The sequence below is a fragment of the Anguilla anguilla genome, chromosome 19 (genome assembly GCF_013347855.1).
Source record: "Anguilla anguilla isolate fAngAng1 chromosome 19, fAngAng1.pri, whole genome shotgun sequence".
NCBI lineage: Eukaryota > Metazoa > Chordata > Actinopteri > Anguilliformes > Anguillidae > Anguilla > Anguilla anguilla.
In genome coordinates, this window is record NC_049219.1 from 5,300,487 (window position 1) to 5,320,162 (window position 19,676).

The 19,676-nt window shown below is 40.6% G+C and overlaps 1 protein-coding gene across 6 annotated transcripts in view; it reads left to right on the forward strand.

Annotated features, from left to right (window-relative positions):
* LOC118218854 overlaps positions 1-19,676 on the forward strand; it is a 184,163-nt gene that overhangs the window by 127,311 nt on the left and 37,176 nt on the right. For 2 of the 6 annotated variants that reach the window (XM_035401589.1, XM_035401596.1), the window contains exons 13-14: positions 14,283-14,579; positions 15,862-16,752. In XM_035401589.1, the coding sequence (XP_035257480.1) occupies positions 14,283-14,579; positions 15,862-16,019 (455 nt within the window). In that variant the 3' untranslated portion in view covers positions 16,020-16,752. Of the gene's footprint in view, positions 1-870; positions 1,168-14,282; positions 14,580-15,861; positions 16,753-19,676 lie in introns of those variants that run through there. The other 4 variants (XM_035401591.1, XM_035401593.1, XM_035401592.1 and 1 more) reach the window with 4 other exon arrangements.

Genomic DNA, 19,676 nt, shown 5'->3' on the forward strand with positions numbered 1-19,676 from the left:
TTCTTATGATTGTTTTTGGGGGGCAGGATCATTCCAGTCTGTACAAAACCCACAAGCCTTGGGTGGTATGCAGTAGACGGCATATGCTGCATCAGGGCCTTCATCTACCCCAAGCAACATATTTGATCTGTTAATTCCTGTATGCCAGGAATACTTTGTAAATCCCTGTCTGCCTGTTTCTCTCTTTCCCTCTCTCTTTTTCTGTCTCTCTCTCAGAACCATCAAATGTTTCCGTAGCGATGGGAATGTATGCCAGTCTTCCTTGTTTTGGGAAAATTAATATACAAGCGCGTGCTGATGATCTGGATATTCTCTGGAAGAGAGGCGGAGAGAACGTTTACCAGCTCCTTAAGAACACCACCACATATGGGCCCAGGTTCGAGAACAGAGCTTCAGTTTCCCCAGAACAAGCCGTCTATGGAAACATGTCTTTAACCATCAGACAAACACGGTTTTCAGATGAAGGCGACTACCAGTGCTTCTACAACAGTCCAAAAGAGAGGGGGAATCCAGATTCTGCCAGTCTGGTTGTGACAGGTAAAATTCACTTTAGATCTTCAGTTCTGTAGGGCAGCCGAGCAGCTCAGGTGTATAAGTGTGTCTGGTGTGTATTATTTATTTTTTCATGTGGTAATTTTAATCAGGGCAAGTGTAAAAATGTTTCATAATTTACAGAAGTATTGCTTGATATACCGCAGATTTGATGAAAGGTGACACCAGTAATTTTTGGATGCCATGATTTGCCCTGTATCATTTTTACCTTTTTACATGATCAAGCTGACTGCTGTTGATAATGTGTTCATATCCCCTGTAAATATGCATGTAAATGTAAAATATGTAAATATGTAAATGAATTCCCTGCCCTCACAGGCCACCCACCCCAGAACCTCACAGTGAAGGCCGGTGGTTTGCTCTCCATACCGCTTTATACCGCAGACCCAGTGAGGGTAACATTCAGTGCAGGCCTTGGTTCAGATGAGGTGCTGATGCTCGATGCAAATAAAGGCCCAGCCAGGTATGGGGAGCATTGTGCTCAGAGATGTGAGCTTCTGGCCCAGAACTACACCCTGTTGCTGAGGAGTGTGACACTGGAGGATGCCGGAGTCTACAAGGTGACCAATCCTGAGACCAACAAGACCATCGGCTCAGTCTCTCTGGAAGTCTCAGGTATGGTCCTCCTCTTCAGTTCTTTGTGTTTGTGCAGATGCAGGGCTCAGCATCTTATTGGTCGACTCTGTTATTCTTCTGAGTTATGGCTGCTGCAATCCATTGGGAAAATAATGGAAATAATAATAATATGAAATAAAAATTATTTTTTCACAATGCCTCATGTTTTATTGTCCCCTTGAGCACAATACACACAAGAGTCACAAAAGTATAGGTTTTAGGCTTTTGCAATCTTAGGCTATGGTTTCTAAGATGTAGCCTAGCTTTGTCAATTTTTCTGTCTTTCCACAAATTTGCTAAATAAAACATTTATCAAACAATGATTGTAGTCTATCAGTGTACTAAGGCCTGACTATTATTGAAAATAAGACTGATTCTCTTTTAATTAGTCTACAGTTTTTATGGAATTTGCATAAAATTTGTATATTTTCATAACGCCACGGAATTTACTGAAATTTATCGGCCTGTGGACTGCTTTACTCCAGAAAGTATGAAAATGGCCTGTTGCAGCCTTTAGTGCAGGTTTTCACCTCTATCTGGCCACAAATTACTGTACTGGGTTTTCTGTCTATAAAATAAAGCTGGAGAAAATGCTCTGATGCCTTTAAGCTGGTGTGCTGCTATAAGACAGGATTTAGGCACAGAAAATGTCCTTGGAAATGGCAGTGGCTTACCTGAGAGTAGAAGAATGTCAGTATAGCCCCCCCCCCCCCCACCCCATAACAGAATTATGCAAATATGCAACCTGCCCCCCTGTCCCCTTTCTTGATCTTGTCTTGTTTTGACCTCTCTGCTGCGTTTGATACAGTTGATCCTGATGGTGACTCTGGCCCTCAAACCGGTATCTCAGCAATTCCAACGGGATGTACTTTTCCTAACTTATCAGCACAGTCCCACTGTCTTAACACTTAGTGCAGGAGTTCCCCAGGGCTCCATCTCAGAGTCCTACTGCCTTAGCATCCACAGTCTCCACACCCTCCTAACCCTAACCCTAACCCTAACCCACCTACGCTGGCACTTCCTATTATGTTGTAGGTTTACAACGTTACTTCAGTGCCTACTACTAATGTGCTACTACACTTAGTCAGACTGCTAACTTGACATCAGCTCTGCTTGTTGTATGAACTTTTATGGAGGCACTTTTTGTAAGTCCCTCTGGATGTTTGCTAAATGTATTATTATTAATGTTGTTATTATCATTGTTGTTTTTAATATTATTATTGTGGTCTTTCCTTCTTGATTATTACCTGCTCTTCTTTATTTCTCCCAAATGAGTCCCTCTGTCTCCATGTTCTCTGCAGTACGCTCTGCTGGAGCAGTGGCTGGGATAGTGGTGGGAGTGCTGGTGTCGCTGCTGGTTCTGGCTGGGAGTGCCTTTGCAGTCTGGAAGTTCTTCATAAAAAACACAGAAAACTTTCGAAATTTAGTTCGTTTCCGTGCAGCCAGAACAGACAATCAGTAAGGTTCCAGCTGCAGAGCAGCATGTGTTCTGTTTCCTGAGAGCCCTGAACCCCCTCTCTCTGTGTCCTGTAGGGCAGTTGAAAGTTGTTTCTCTGCAGTCCTCTCTCTGAAGGCTCACATTCTTTATTTCTGCATAAGCTCCCAAATGAGTCTGTCTGTTACTTTCAACATTCCAACACTATCTTCCACTTCCCTTCAGGTTCGCCAGACCCCTCATGGCAGATACCCATAGTTCTAAGATCAAACTATAGATGACACTGGGGGGGATTAACAACCTCCTTGCACGTAGTGGAGGCATAGTAACGAATGCTCATTCGCTGTTAACCACGCTCGCGGTGTGAACCCCCATGGTGTGATATCTTTGGGCTGTGCCAACTCGGCGCCTAGATAACTGCTGCGTATCCCTATAGAGCACCACCGGCAACTAGCGGGCACCCTCAGTATTTCAAGGCCGCTCCATTCACACCAGCGAATGGAGGAAAGTCTAATTGAATAATTAGCAAATACAATTACAATATCCAACAGGTCTGAAAAACTCAAAGTGAGTGCAGGCTATTAGAATATTACAGTATTAGAGTTCCCTGGTCTGCACGTCTTAAAAATGAAAAAATTCTTCATCTTGTAACCTGAACCAAAAGTAATCATGTTTGGTATGGGTATATTTTAACACTCACAACGAAGGCCGGGGTACAAAGTATATCCACCTTTCTTGCATTGCTAAATAATTATCCAAAGCCACGTTTCCACCGCAGGAACTTTCCGTAGGAACTAGGAACCTTTTGAGGAACTCAGTGCATTTCCACCGCAACTTCTAAATTAAGTTCCGGGGACTTTATTTTGCTCCAAAAAAAGTCTCTGCTCGGGGGGTAGTACTTTCCAAAAGTACCAGAACTTTTGGGGTGGGGCGCAAGCGCTGAATATTTCTGATTGGTCGACTACTCGCAGTATTTTATTTCAACCGCCATTTTTAAAAGTCTGCAGCCGCAAACCGATTTATTTTCATAATAATAACTTGAATTCAAACTTCTATGTTATGCGGCGCAGTAGCCTACTTTTGGTTATAGCCAGCCAACGTCTTGGAACAGATGAGAAATTAAGATTGAGGATTATAACGTGTGCTCTTCTGTTCTTTTCTTGCTTTAGTATTCGTTTTATAAAATGTTGAGCATTCGTGCTGGGACAGCATATTACCTACCAAAACATTCAAACGGTTTAATTCGGTTGCTGAATATTTTCTTCCGGATTTTCTTTGTTAGCCCGTTATAATTGACTCAAAACGTTTGATACAGTTATGTGAGGTATGCGGTAGTTCTGCGTTATTTACATTGGTGATACAGTAAAAACAAACTGGAAATCACCTTCCGCACTTTTTGTCAGGGTGAAATAACAGGGTAATTCTAGTAATCGTCCCTTTTGCTTTTTCAGACTGCCATAATTTTACTCTGCGATTCTTCAATTCCACAAAAAGACCAGGAAGACTATGGACTAATTTATGGTGCATGGTTCGCATCTGGAGGGCACACTTCGCTGCTCCGTTAGCAGTAACTTTGAAGGAAAGAAAACGGTGGCTGTACCACTGCAATATTAATTTAAATTTTCACGCAAGTCCGAGTTTTCATTCTATTTATTCTTGTCATTTTGCGATTAGCCTATATGGAATTGACGATGAGAGTCGAAGTAATCAATTCACCAGCAAATTGTTTACGATGTGTGCATGTTTTCTGCTGTTGTTATTTGTGGAATGAAAATGCATTCTGTTGCCTCGGATGTCAAGACATGAAAGTGAATGTTCGCATAAAAACATAGTGAATGTGTTTGAGAGGATATATAAAACAGTTACAATCGGACTATTGGCCTGTTATATCCTATTTCTTGCATAACAACGGTCCAAGTCGAACTACCAACGAGAGTTTTGCTTGACAATGGTAAAATATGCCCAAACGGGCGGGGAAGAATATTTAAATTTCAGGTGATTAAGTCGATAAAAAAATTACTAAAGTAACCATATATAGTCATTGTTGGAAACCCGTTGCAGGGGTGGCAGAGTTCCGTCTACAGACTGATTTCCGTCAAATGAATTATTTGTTCCATCAAATGAATTATTTTAATTACGTTTTCCATTTATTTATTTATTTATTTATTATTTATTTATTTATTTATTTATTTATTTATTTACCACTAATAGATCCTCGTATCCATTATGCGTGTAGCTACGCGCAGTTGACTGGAGAGAGAGAGAGAGAGAGATTCCATTCTCGGATTCATTGTATATAGTTGTATGTTGTAACCGCTGCTTTGGCAACACAAGTGCCTATATTTGTCATGCCAGTAAAGCACTTTCAAATTGAAATTGAATTGAGAGAGAGGGAGGGGGGGAGAGTGAAGAGTTGACTCGACTCAAGCTGCAACCATTGGCCAGAAGTTAATTTAAGCAAAATTACTGCACACGCTGTTCACGTGCAACGAAATACACAGCAGCTTCCCAGATACGTAGTTCATTGCAGCTTGCGGGTGTCCTGAGAGGAACGGCAGCAAATTTCAGAAAATGAACGTTAGCTAACAAAAAACAAGAAAACAATACGACGCAGATGGAAATTTACCAATCTAGCTAGCTAGTTTTAGTGAAATACACTACGGTGTTGCATGAAACTTGATTATTTTTGAATTGCTTTGTGTAACTGTCAAGTAGCATGGAAATTATGTTGCAGGCAACCTGCAACTAGTTGCGTGAAGTTGCACTGTGTAAAGCCAGCCTGTGAAGTTGCACAGTGTAAAGCCAGCCTGTGAAGTTGCACCGTGTAAAGCCAGCCTGTGAAGTTGCACAGTGTAAAGCCAGCCTGTGAAGTTGCACAGTGTAAAGCCAGCCTGTGAAGTTGCACCGTGTAAAGCCAGCCTGTGAAGTTGCACCGTGTAAAGCCAGCCTGTGAAGTTGCACAGTGTAAAGCCAGCCTGTGAAGTTGCACCGTGTAAAGCCAGCCTGTGAAGTTGTGTAGGATAATTTTGAGACTCCCCATGATTGTGATGACGTCACATGTTAAAGTTAAGGTATTCCCATCAATGTTGATCAGACTGTTTCCTCCAAACTCTCGATGCTGCATGATAAAAATATATCACATGTATAACTATATACTAATATAATCAATATGTAATCCAATAAACCTATATCAGTAGTTGCAGCTAAGCTTATGGAAACGCAAGAAACCACAGTGTACACTGTAGAAAAAAAGCAAACGCAGAAGGCTTAAAAAACCATACTTACTCAGCAGAAAATTATTGCCAAATAGAAGTGCTAGAAGACTAATACTTTACAGTGACCCCTGTGTAACCTGAATACAGTAGAAAAGTACAGGAGGCTATAACTCTGTGAACTTGTAGGCATAATGAAAAACTACAGAAAGCAATGACGTGTATGCATAGTGGAAAAGTACAGAGTAAGGGAAAATTGGGGTAACTGTCCACTACGATAAGATTACGATAAGATCATCATAGAACCGAAAATCATTGTGGTGCCAAGAAAGTCAGGTTGACCCACGAGCAGGAAACTGAAAATCCTTACACGGCCAAAAAAAGATCCTTACTGTGCCAAAAAAGACCAGATGGCTGGTATGTTTAGAAATGTGTTAAGGGGGGTTGTGGGGCACAATTTGTGTATAAAATGTATGCAAAACTGACAATCGAGGTTCAGTTCCCCTGAATTGATCCGGCTTTGTGCATCTGTGCAATAAAGTCTAAACTTTCTGAAGAGCTTGCTGCTGTTGTGTCTTTTCCCTCGTGAAGCTGTTTTCTACAGATTGGCGATTGGCGTGGAAGTCTGTCGGTTCCTAGACACGACAGTTGCACCGTGTAAAGCCAGCCTGTGAAGTTGCACAGTGTAAAGCCAGCCTGTGAAGTTGCACAGTGTAAAGCCAGCCTGTGAAGTTGCACAGTGTAAAGCCAGCCTGTGAAGTTGCACCGTGTAAAGCCAGCCTTAGTCACTTAGGCAAGGAGACAACCTAAGTGGCTTTATGCAACGCTGCTAAATGAACCCCTTAGCGTAGGGAAATATTTTGCATAAGGGACAAACTTAAGTTTGAAACTTAAGGTAGTTTATGCAACCGGGCACTGGCATTTCCCCGTCCGTCCCTCTCCCATTATTGTGTCCATTAATATTATGAATGCACATCTGCAAAGTAACAGGTTGGCCATCGTTCACTTTATTAATATTCGTTTCCAGTGTCTCCCTTTTTTGTTCCAACCTCTGAGCCGGGTTGTAACAGGTATAAAGTGCTGCTTCAAAACTGCCCCCCCCCCCCCCCCCCCCCCCACCCCCAAATGTTTATCACCAGCAGCCACTGGCCCAGAATGCACGAAACTGCACCAATAATAATTTTTTTTTTTTTAATTGAGAAACTGGATTGTGAACAGATGGAGTTATTTCATCCAAATTGGCAGTTTTTTTAACGTTTTCAAGGCTGAACCTGAGAGAATTATGTTCTGTCATTCAGTTTCCAACAGTTTTGTGTTTGACCTGTTAAGATGATAAAAGGTGAATGCAATCCAACGTTCATTTAACCATTACAGTTATTTTAAGTAATGTCTACACCTCTCAGCCCCTTTTAGAAAAGAAACATATGTAGCAAAAGTATTTTTTTTTGCAGTACTCTGATTAAGCGATTAAAGGAACTGATTGGGATTGTACGCTGACTTTATAATTATTCTATTCTATTAAGGAGGCCCACGAAGTAATACTAAATAGACTATTTGTGCCAAATGATGATTTTAAATAATTCATATATTTTTAAGACTGCTAATTAGAAACTCAATAATAGCCAAATGCTAGTTTAGGCCTACACTTTGTATTGCACATGTGGGATGCAAACAAGCTTCGCCGCGCAACCTGGACACCAGAAAAAAAATAAGTTCAGCCAAAAAAAATTGTCTCACCAGCACCCATGAATACATGTACACTGGAAAAAAAGGTTAAGTGATGTAGCTAGTGTATGTGAATTTACCAAGAAGAGTCAATAGCAGGTGCTCAGGAATGTCCTCTTCAACTTGTATAGATCATTTTTTCACTAATTCTGTGGATATATGTTCAAAGCTTGTATCTGTACCAGTAGGCTTCAGTGATCATAACATCATTGCAGTGGCCAGGAAAACAAAGGTTTCTAAAGCTGGGCCCAAAGTGATATACAAAAGAATTTATAAAATTTTTTGTGAAAATGCATTTGTTGAAGACATGAATAAGATACAGTGGGATACTGTGGTTAAATTAACTCATACAGAGGCTGCCTTTCAATTATTTATGCAACTGTTTTTATCTACTTGTGACAAACATGCTCCTGTCAGAAAACTAACTGTCAGAACCACTAAAGCCCATTGGCTTGATTTGGAGTTGAGAAGCTGTATGACAGAGAGGGACCAACTGAAAAAAGCTGCTATCATATCTGGTAGCTCAGCTGATTGTCAGCCTTACCGTTCACTGAGAAACAAAGTCACAAAAATGAATAAACTAAAGAAAAAGCAATATTATCAATCCAAGATTGAGGAGATTAAGGGTGACAGTAAAACGTTATGGAGAACCCTTAATGAAGTAATGGGTAAAGATAAAATGAATAGAACTCCCTCATTTATTGAATCTGGTGGTGGATTTATTGCCAAACCTCAAGATGTAGCTAATTATTTTATAGGTAAAGCGGACACAATAAGAAATCAAATGTTGCCAGTGAATGGTAAGCTGTCTGAGTCACTAATTAAACAACATATTATGTACGACAAAAAATGTGAATTTGACTTTACCAATATAAATACAGAAGAAATGGAAAAGCTTCTCGTCATTGCAGTGTGATAAACCTTATGGCTATGAAAATCTGGATGGTAAATTACTACAGCTGTCAGCTAGGATTGTGGCAAAGCCACTGTGTCATATTTTTAATTTATGTCTGAATGAAGGTGTTTATCCACAAATGTGGAAAATAGCAAAGGTTACTCCTCTACCAAAAAATAGCAAGGAGTCATTTACTGGACCAAGGAGTCGGCCTATTAGTATTTTCCCTGCTTTAAGCAAACTTATGGAGGGTATTGTATTTAAACAGATTCAGCATTATTTCTCAGAAAACAGTATCAACTCTGAATTCCAACATGCATATAAGGGGGGTGTGGTGTGGGGATGGCTGGTTTAAGCAGCCACACCTGCCCTGGGTCAAGCTAATTAGACCTGGCCAATTGGATAATTGGTTAAGAATTAGATAATTGGCCAGGCTAATTGGACCCAGGAACAGGAGTGGCTGCACCTGTGCGTAGTGAGGTAATCACTTAGATTCACAGGATAGATTCACTTGACAGCAAAATAAAACAAGGCATAATGACAGCTGCATTCGAATCCATTCCTAAAAGTAAAGGTAGTATGAAGAAGAAAGTGGTACCATGGTGGGATGATAAGTGTAAGGAAGCAGTGAGAAATAGAAATAAGGCGTTTAAACTAGTCAAAAGAACTCATAATTTTCAACATATGATTCAGTACAAGCAGGCCCAGGCAGTAGTAAGGAGGATAATAAGACAGACAAAAAGGACCCATTGGAGAAAGTACTGTGGTACAATTGGAAACACAACTCAGGTGGGAGAAGTATGGGGGATGATAAAAAAGATCGGAGGGGACAGGGGAGTTATCCGGCTCTGACCGATGGAAATGAGACTGCAGTAACAAATGAGGAAAAGGCAGAGTTATTGGCAAATACGTTTGTTATGGTACATATCTCCAATAATTTATCTGTAGAAGGAAGAAGAGGCAAAGAGAAAACAAAGTCTGAAAATATAGAGGCTTTATGCAGAAAGGATAGTAATGATGATGGACAAAATGTTTCAGCATGGGAGAATTAAAAAGGGCACTAGATAAAACAGGAAAGACAGCACCAGGTAAAGATGATATATGTTATAGCATGTTAAAACATCTGAGTGTAGGAAGTCTGGGGAAATTGTTGTCACTGTATAATAAAGTGTGGGAAGAGGGGAGAATGCCAAGGAGCTGGAAGGAGGCGATAATTATAATAAGGAAACCTGGAAAAGATGCCAGCAGGCCTGGAAACTATAGACCAATTGCCTTGACATCTCACATTTGTAAGTTAATGGAACGTATGATAAATGAGAGGTTAATGTATTTTTTGGAAAAAGGAGGTATGGTGGCATCATATGAAAGTGGATTCAGGAGAGGAAGGAGTACTATGGATCCAATGTTGTGTCTGGAGAATGAAATAAGGAAAGCACAAGTAAATAAAGAGACAGTGGTTGCAGTGTTTTCTGATGTTGAGAAAGCTTATGATATGCTATGGAGAGAGGGACTTCTAATCAAACTGCACTTAATGGGAGTCGGAGGGAAAATGTTTAATTGGGTTATGGACTTTTTAGATGGAAGGACTATTCAGGTGAAGATAGTTTCAGAGTTATCAACCCAATATGTTGTGGAAAACGGGACACCTCAGGGAAGTGTAGTAAGTCCAACTTTATTTTCCATCATGATAAACAACATATTTATGAATATCCCTATGGATATGGGGAAGTCATTGTTTGCAGATGACGGGGCTTTGTGGAAAAGAGGGAGAAATGTTGAACACATAGTGAAGAAAGTGCAAGATGGAATTAATCAAGTTGAAAAGTGGGGAACAAAGTGGGGAGTTAAATTTTCAGTTGAAAAAACAAAATCTATGCTCTTTACAAGAAATAAATTCAGGGAATGCAATTTGAAATTGTATGGAAATAATTTAGAGAAAGTTGTGAGTTTTTGTTTTTTGGGAGTATATTTTGATATGAGGTTAACATGGAGGGAGCATATTAGATGTGTTGTTAGTAGATGTAAAAAAGTGATAAATGTCATGAGGTGTCTTGCAGGATTGGAGTGGGGAGCTGATATAGCATCTCTGAAATATATTTATGTAGCCTTAATTAGATCAAGATTAGACTATGGAAGTATAGTATATGGATCAGCAGCAAAATCTGTGCTGGCGGACCTAGATGCTATACAAGCTCGGGCTTTACGAGTGTGTTTAGGAGCAGTTAAAACTTCCCCAGTGTGTGCACTCCAAGTGGAAGCAGGTGAAATGCCACTGTGGTTGCATCGGAAACAGCTGGTGGCTAACTACTGGGTTAATCTAAGGGGGCATGGAGATAGTCATCCAACAAAAAGGGTACTGCAAACAAGCTGGGAGAAGGAGAGGATGGAAAAATCAAGTTTTGGATGGGCAGGAGATCAAGTAGCAAGAGATATGGGAGTCTATGATAAAGAGTTTGGCGAAACTGTGGTGTGGCCTGGTAGACCTGTCTGGGAGTTAGAAAGTGTGGGGGTAGATCTGGAATTACTTAAGATTAAGCACAGTAATAATAATGCTGACTTAGTCAGTGAATACTATAACTATAGGGAGGAACTATAAAGGCAGTGTTCAGATTTTTACAGATGGATCAATGGATCCGCAGACAGATGCGACAGGGGCTGCAGTTGCTGTGCCTAGTTACCAAGCGGGAATTAGCAAGAGAACATCGGATTGTTTAAGTGTGTATGCGGTTGAATTGTTTGCCATATTGATGGCATTAGAATGGGCTGAACGGGGTAGGGTTAACAAAATAGTAATATGTAGTGATTCTGTGTCGGCCATTGCAAGTATTAAGGCAGGTACAGCCAGAAATCACCAGGATCTGCTGTATGAAATCTTGTTTTCCAATTCAAGAGTGGTTAGGCAAAAGTGAAAGTGAAAGTGTGACAGTCAATAAGCCGTAAGAGTTAACTTCCTCCGAAAGATGGCAGTAATGCAACTTTCAAGGATGCATGCTGCCGGTAAACAACACAGAAGAAGAAGAAGAAGAAGAAGCAGAAGAAGCAGAAGAAGCAGAAGAAGCAGAAGAAGCAGAAGCAGAAGCAGACCCTTTTCCTGGAAACACCACAACTTCAAAATGGCGAATAGGAAAGCAGTGTATGTTTTGATGAGCAATGATTAGCTATAACGGTGATTTTTTCAGAGTTTTCATTGGATGGGCAGATGATTCCTTTTAGTTAGATTGGGCAGGGATAGGTATCAGCTGCCTAATAGTATGAAGAACTGCGTATCGAAGTTAACTTTAGCCAGACAGGCGAAGCTAGCCAGCGGAGAAAAGACGTCTGATTTACTGGAGAGAGTTTAAATCAAGGAATTTTCACGTAATACTATTACTAATAGTTTTTAGTCGGATGTCTCAGCAGCGATTGTCAGCCGGAAATGAGATGTGCAAGTTTTTGCATCCTGTTGGGTGAGTACGCTACACACGGTGCATCTGGCGCTAATGAAAATGAAAGTGTTGGTTTCTAAAGGTTTAAAGTAAAGGTCTGAAAATTTGACATTTAATTACGACAGAAGGGCTCCTGAAGTGGTCTACATCCTACCCCATTTCTGTGAACTTTTACTATTGCATTTTTTCTAATAATCCCACCTCAAACTTTCCATGTAATCCAATAGACGCCTATTGAAAAATATGAAAGTTTGGACAAGAATTTCTCCCCAAATGTCAAAGTTCGGAAAATTCTGACACTTGTTCCTGGCAGATGGGTTCATGGCCTACATACTACCCTATATTAGTGAAATTTTACTGCAGCATTTTTTAATAATATCACTTCAAACATTCAATGTAATCCAATGCAGGCTAATATAAAAGAGTAAAATTTTGGATTGGAATTTCTCCCTAAATTAAAAAGGTCTCAAACTGTTGATACTTGTTCATGATAGAAGGGGTCCTGTACTACGTCCTAGCCTCATTGCATGCAGTTTTACTATAGCATTTTCAAATAATCCCACTACAGACTTTGTGTGCATGTCAATACAGCCATATTGAAAAAAGTGATCTTTTGGAGTGGGTTTATTTGAAAACAGCACAGAAATAGTTTCACAGTTAGGGGCAGACATATAGCAGGACATCATCGGTGATAATCAAATGTCAACATTTTGAGGCATTAAATTTTTCAGACGATATTGCAATCCAAAAGATCACTTTTTAACTAATAAAAGAAGTCAGGAAGGGGGCAAACACTTTTTTACAGCATTGTATATGCTTGTGTGTGTGTGTGTATAAAAAAAATTAAAATAAATAAAAACTTCATGCTTCACTGCCATAGTGGTGGACAAAAATGTAGATTTAAAGGATTTAAACTATAAATTATTCATACTTATGCATGAATGGCCCAGTCCTGTGAGATTTCTCTTTTATGCATGAAAAGTCCAGCCCTGTGAGATTTCCCTCTTATGCATGAAAAGCCCACCCCTGTGAGATTTCCCTCTTATGCATGAAAAGCCCAGCCCTGTGATATTTCTCCCTTTAATGCTGACTGAACATCCAACTTCCCTCCCCTAGCCCTGCTGTCAGCATCTCCAATCTACTCTGACCGCATGTTTGTGAACATCGGCCGTTCCCTCACTCTCCCCTGCCGTGGAGCCCCCAGCAGGGATGTGGAGTGGCGGTTTCAGGAGTATGAGTATCCTGACTGGCTGGACGTGGCTGTACTCTACACCGGATCCTTTTCCTCTGGATATGGCTTCCAGGGACGGGTGGAATCCTTCCACTTAAAAGAGCCGGGAAACTACAGCCTCATCCTCAGTCCTGTGGTGTACAGTGACCTCGGCATTTACAAATGCCAGTACAGTAATGAGACTGAGATCGTTCTTTCAGATGTGAAACTAGAAATTAGAGGTCAGTGCGTGTTGCCTTTTTTCCGACAGATTGAGTGAATGTTTTTAGTGCTTGTGGATTTGATAGCCCTAAAAGCTGTTTTTTGACAAAGGATATTACTATTATTATTCTTACGATTGTTTTTGGGGGGGACGATCATTCCAGTCTGTATAAAACCCACAAGCCTTGGGTGGTATGCAGTAGACAGCATATGCTGCATCAGGGCCTTCATCTACCCCAAGCAACATGGTTGAGCTGTTAATTCCTGTATGCCAGGAATGCTTTGTAAATCTCTGTCTGCCTGTTTCTCTCTTTCCCTCTCTCTTTTTCTGGCTCTCTCTCAGTCCCAACAGATGTTTCCGTAGCGATGGGAATGTCCGCCAGTCTTCCTTGTTTTGCGAAAATGAATATACAAGCGCGTGCTGATGATCTGGATATCCTCTGGAAGAGAGGTGGAGAGAACGTTTACCAGCTCCTTAAGAACAACATCACATATGGGCCCGGGTTCGAGAACAGAGCTTCAGTTTCCCCAGAACAAGCCCTCTATGGAAACTTGTCTTTAACCATCAGACAGACACGGTTTTCAGATGAAGGCGACTACCAGTGCTTCTACAACAGTCCGAAAGAGAATCCAGCTTCTGCCAGTCTGGTTGTGACAGGTAAAATTCACTTTAGATCTTCAGTTCTGTAGGGCAGCCGAGCAGCTCAGGTGTATAAGTGTGTCTGGTGTGTATTATTTATTTTTTCATGTGGTAATTTTAATCAGGGCAAGTGTAACAATGTTTCATAATTTACAGAAGTATTGTTTGATGTACCGCAGATTTGATGCAAGATGACACCAGCAATTTTTGGATGCTATAATTTGCCCTGTATCATTTTGACCTTTTTACATGATCAAGCTGACTGCTGTTGATAATGTGTTCATATCCCCTGTAAATATGCATGTAAATGTAAAATATGTAAATATGTAAATGAATTCCCTGCCCTCACAGGCCACCCACCCCAGACCCTCACAGTGAAGGCCGGTGGTTTGCTCTCCATACCGCTCTATACCGCAGACCCAGTGAGGGTAACATTCAGTGCAGGCCTTGGTTCAGATGAGGTGCTGATGCTCGATGCAAATAAAGGCCCAGCCAGGTATGGGGAGCCTTATGCTCAGAGATGTGAGCTTCTGGCCCAGAACTGCACCCTTTTGCTGAGGTGTGTGACACTGGAGGATGCCGGAGTCTACAATGTGACCGATCCTGAGACCAAAAGGACCATCGGCTCTGTCTCTCTGGAAGTCTCAGGTATGGTCCTCCTCTTCAGCTCTGTGTGTTTGTGCAGATGCAGGGCTCAGCATCTTACTGGTCCACTCTGTTATTCCTCTGACTTATGGCTGCTGCAATCCACTGGGAAAATAATGGAAATAATAATATTAATATAAAACAAAAATTATTTTTTCACAATGCCTCATGTTTTATTGTCCCCTTGAGCACAATACACATAAGAGACACAAAAGTATAGGTTTTAGGCTTTTGCAATCTTAGGCTATGGTTTCTAAGATGTAGCCTAGCTTTGTCAATTTTTCTCAAAGTCTTTCCACAAATTTGCTAAATAAAAATTTATCAAACAATGATTGTAGACTATCAGTGTACTAAGGCCTGACAATTATTGAAAATAAGACTGATTCTCTTTTAATTAGTCTACAGTTTTTATGGAATTTGTATAAAATGTGTATATTTTCATAACGCCACGGAATTTACTGAAATGTATCGGCCAGTACTGCTTTACTCCAGAAAGTATGAAAATGGCCTGTTGCAGCCTTTAGTGCAGGTTTTCACCTCTATCTGGCCACAAATGTCTCCTGGGTTTTCTGTCTATAAAATAAAGCTGGAGAAAATGCTCTGATGCCTTTAAGCTGGTTTGCTGCTATAAGACAGGATTTAGGCACAGAAAATGTCCTAGGAAATGGCAGTGGCTTACCTGAGAGTAGAAGAATGTCACTATAGCCCCCCCCCCCCCCCCCCCCCCACACCCCCATAACAGAATTATGCAAATATGCTAAAACTGCCCCCTTGTCCCCTTTCTTGATCTTGTCTTGACCTCTCTGCTGCGTTTGATACAGTTGATCCTGATGGTGACTCTGGCCCTCAAACCGGTATCTCAACAATTCCAACGGGATGTACTTTTCCTAACTTATCAGCACAGTCCCACTGTCTTAACACTTAGTGCAGGAGTTCCCCAGGGCTCCATCTCAGAGTCCTACTGCCTTAGCATCCACAGTCTCCTCCCACCTACGCTGGCACTTCCTATTATGTTGTAGGTTTACAACGTTACTTCAGTGCCTACTACTAATGTGCTACCACACTTAGTCAGACTGCCAACTTGGCATCAGCTCTGCTTGTTGTATGAACCTTTATGGAGGCACTTTTTGTAAGTCCCTCTGGATATTTGCTAAATGTATTATTACTGATGTTGTTGTTATTATCATTGTTGTTGTTATTCATATTATTGTAGTCTTTCCTTCTTGATTACCTGCTTTTCTCTATTTCTCCCAAATGAGTCCCTCTTTCTCCATGTTCTCTGCAGGACTCTCTGCTGGAGAAGTGGCTGGGATAGTGGTGGGAGTGCTGGTGTCGCTGCTGGTTCTGGTTGGCAGTGCCTTTCCAGTCTGGAAGTTCTTCATAAAGCCAGGAAACTTTCCAAATGTAGTTCGTTTCCGTGCAGCCAGAACAGAAGATCACTAAGGTTCCAGCTGCAGAGCAGCATGCGTTCTGTTTCCTGACAGCCCTGGACCCCCTCTCTCTGTGTCCTGTAGGGCAGTTGTAAGTTGTTTCTCTGCAGTCCTCTCTCTGAGGGCTCACATTCTTTATTTCTGCATAGGCTCCCAAATGAGTCTGTCTGTTACTTTCAACATTCCAACACTATCTTCCACTTCCCTTCAGGATCGCCGGACCCCTCATGCCAGATACTCATAGTTCTAAGATCAAAGCTATAGATGACACTGGGGGGGATTAACACCCTCCTTGCACGTGGAAGAGGCATAGTAACGAATGTTCATTCACTGTTAACCATGCTCGTGGTGTGAACCCCCATGGTGTGATAGCTTTGGGCAAAAATTTGTAAAATGGTAAGATTACAAAACACAGAGCCAAGTGACTTGAAAGGAAATATTGGGTAACATTGCTTTGGAATACATGTTATTCAATTTCTGTGAGGCAAGATAGCCTATATTGTTTGTAGTACCGTAACTTGGCGTCATTTTGATCAATACTTTTAATGGCAGGCCTGGATTTTGGCAGTCTGAATGAATGAGTTATAGACAGTGTATGTCTTGTATGTGTGAGTAACTTGGCATTTTTGTATGTTGAAAACGTGTTTGAGATTGTGCTATACTGTGCCAATATCCAATCCCATATTACAACCAAACTGCTTAACTTCCAAAAACAATTATTCATCATTAAAGCTTATATTTTTGTATGTGTGTGTTTGTGTTTCCTCTCTCATGCTGATGGAATGATCCACCAACAAAGTCAAATAGAAACATTTGAATTCATAAGTGCCAAGGGTCAATTCCCTCAAAATAATTTTAAGTGTTGAGGCTGATAAAGGGTGATCTCCCGTTAGTCTGGGTTCATTACATTACATTACATTACAGGCATTTAGCAGACGCTCTTATCCAGAGCGACGTACAACAAGTGCATTAGTTCAAGGTGCAGAGGTGCAAAAGAAACACACTAGAGTGAAGTAAAGATCGTAGTGCCAGAAGTGACCCCATCGATCAGGACTCCAATCCTGTAGAGTAACCTGTTCAGTATTCAGAATGCTGTGCCATTTACAGGGTAGCTGAGGCTGACCCCCTAATAATTAAATTTGAAATAATACATTAAATTAATTTAAATTTAATAACTCAACTAAGTTTTATCAACCTTATGACAGTCCGAATCGGATCCTTCTCCCATTGAACCCCATCTCCCTGTATAAACTCATCTAAGTATTAATTGCTTTAAAGTAACCCAGACCAGAGCCGTTACCAACAAATACAGACAGTATCCAAAAAAGAGCATTCAAATTCTGGATGCACCTCAATTCAAGTCCTCAAGACACATTGCAATTTAAGGCAATGAAAGCCCAAGAGCTCAGTCATGAAAAGAGTCCCCCCAGTCAGCTGGTAATGAAGCTGACTAACCCATTAACCCAACTAACACAGATCACAGACCAGCTTCATACCAGCACTGCTTACCAACAAATCAAAGTAAACCAAGTAATGAAACGGATCAAAATCTCTTCTTTGGAATATTGAGATAATGTAACCAAAACACAAAACAGATTGCTGTCGGACCCTAAAAAGAGACAACAAATTGGCTGAGTATCTCTTCTCTGTCAGAGATACAAAGCAGAGGCAGATCCTGACCAAGTACAGGCTGAGTGACCACACACTTGCAATTGAAAAAGGCTGACACCGGAATACATGGTTACCAAAAGAACAACGTATATGTGGTCACTGTAAGACAGGAGAGGTGGAAACAGAGATGCGCGTTGTGAAAAATATTCAGAAATTAGGACACATTACTTCAACAAATTTTCTTTAATTATAAAGGACTTCCTTTCCCAAACAAATGAGAGAAAAAAATGCAAATCCTGCTAGGAGAAAGGCCAATTTTATGGTCTTAGTATTTACACTTATTTTATTTATTATTATCATAATTTATTTTATTCTATTTTGTTTTATCAACACTTTACTGTTGATCATGCATTTCATTTTATTTAATTTTATTAACATTTCACTGTTTTTTCATAAAATTTACTTTGTGTAATATTTTGTCATTTTATTTCTTGTTATTTTTATTGTTTGTATTGTATTTTATTATGTATTTTTTATTATCTTAACTACCCACCTTTAGTCTGTAAATCCATTTTAACATTTTATGTTTTGTCAATCGCTTGTAAAACACTTTGAATTGCAATTTGATTTGTCTGAATGGTGCTATGAGTTTCTGTGTAGCGGTACCCAGCAACCTTGTTGAGAGTGTTTCACTTATGAACTATAATCCTAATACTGTAACATCTGACTCGTCACTACATTGTACATTATATGTACCGAATTGTTAGACAGCGCTGTCCACCACCATCATCGAGTTAGTGTGTGGGTGCCTATGTGTGTGTGTGGGTGCGTATGAGAGAGTATGTGTGTCGTGACGGCCCTGTGTTGGCAGGACAGGTCAGGTGTCCGTGAGTACGTGAGGTGTGCAACAGCACTGCCCCCTTTTCCACGTCAATAATTGCGGAGACAACGGCGTCAGTGGGAGAGTTTTTTGAATGGCGGCTGCGAGAGAGTTTGAATCTGCAAGCGGAAAGTTAAATCCCGGGAGCTGAGAAAAATAAAAGCGAGAAAAGCTGTGTGTAATTAGTCGGATAAGAAAAGAGTCATTTCGATGTACAAGAATGAATGAAAAAAATGAATCCTACCGTGATCGCTACGGAAGAGCCGGACTCTAATACGGATTAATCCCACCTGGCCGACAAGACATTATCTACAAACTCTACAAGCAAAAGCCGAAACTCCCAAACTGCGCAGGGTACAGCCTGGGTTCGGACTGAAACGTCTACGACGGACTGACGGGACGGGACGATAAGTGCTGATTTAATTATTTTTTCTTTGTTGGTTTATTTGATTTTTACGGGTTATTTCGCTAATTGAGTTGTTTTTGTTGAGCGAGCGGCCGGTGTGGAACGCTCCGCTCTGAAGCCCTTTGGGTTTTATCTTTTTTTCCCCTAACAGCTAAAGTGTGTTTGAAAAGGGAAAATGTATTTTGTTGTTGAATTGTGGACTGCAATGAACTGACTCTGAAAAAAAGAAATACCGTATTGCAATGAACTGAATGAAACGGGATTTAACGAAATATCAACACGGAGAAACACATGCAAACGGGACTGTTTTGTAAATTACATGGACATTGCAACTGAAATTTTGAATAATTTATTAACTGTTTTTGGTTGGCCTACCTCGCTGATTCAGAGCTAATATTTTTTTAAATGGATGAATTAAGTTTGTTTTGCTCTGTGAAAGGCCGATGTGGTACTGAAAACCTTCTCAGTGTTCTCAAATGCCTCCCTAAAACAATGGCTATACACCACCCAATTACAATTGATTTAACACTGACATGCAATAGTGTTTTTATCTTGTTCTTGTTCACTTTGCCTTAGAATTATTGCTAGGAAGGTACATTGACTATAGACGACTGTCTGTCCTGATCAAAACAAAATGAGCTACTGTATTATTCATCCAAGCCAGGAGCAATATAAATTACATACAGTATGTACACAAAAGAGTCTAGTAGAATCTCGGCCAGATGAACCTGAGTTACCGACCGACTAGTGAACCAAATTGTGTGGAGACACAG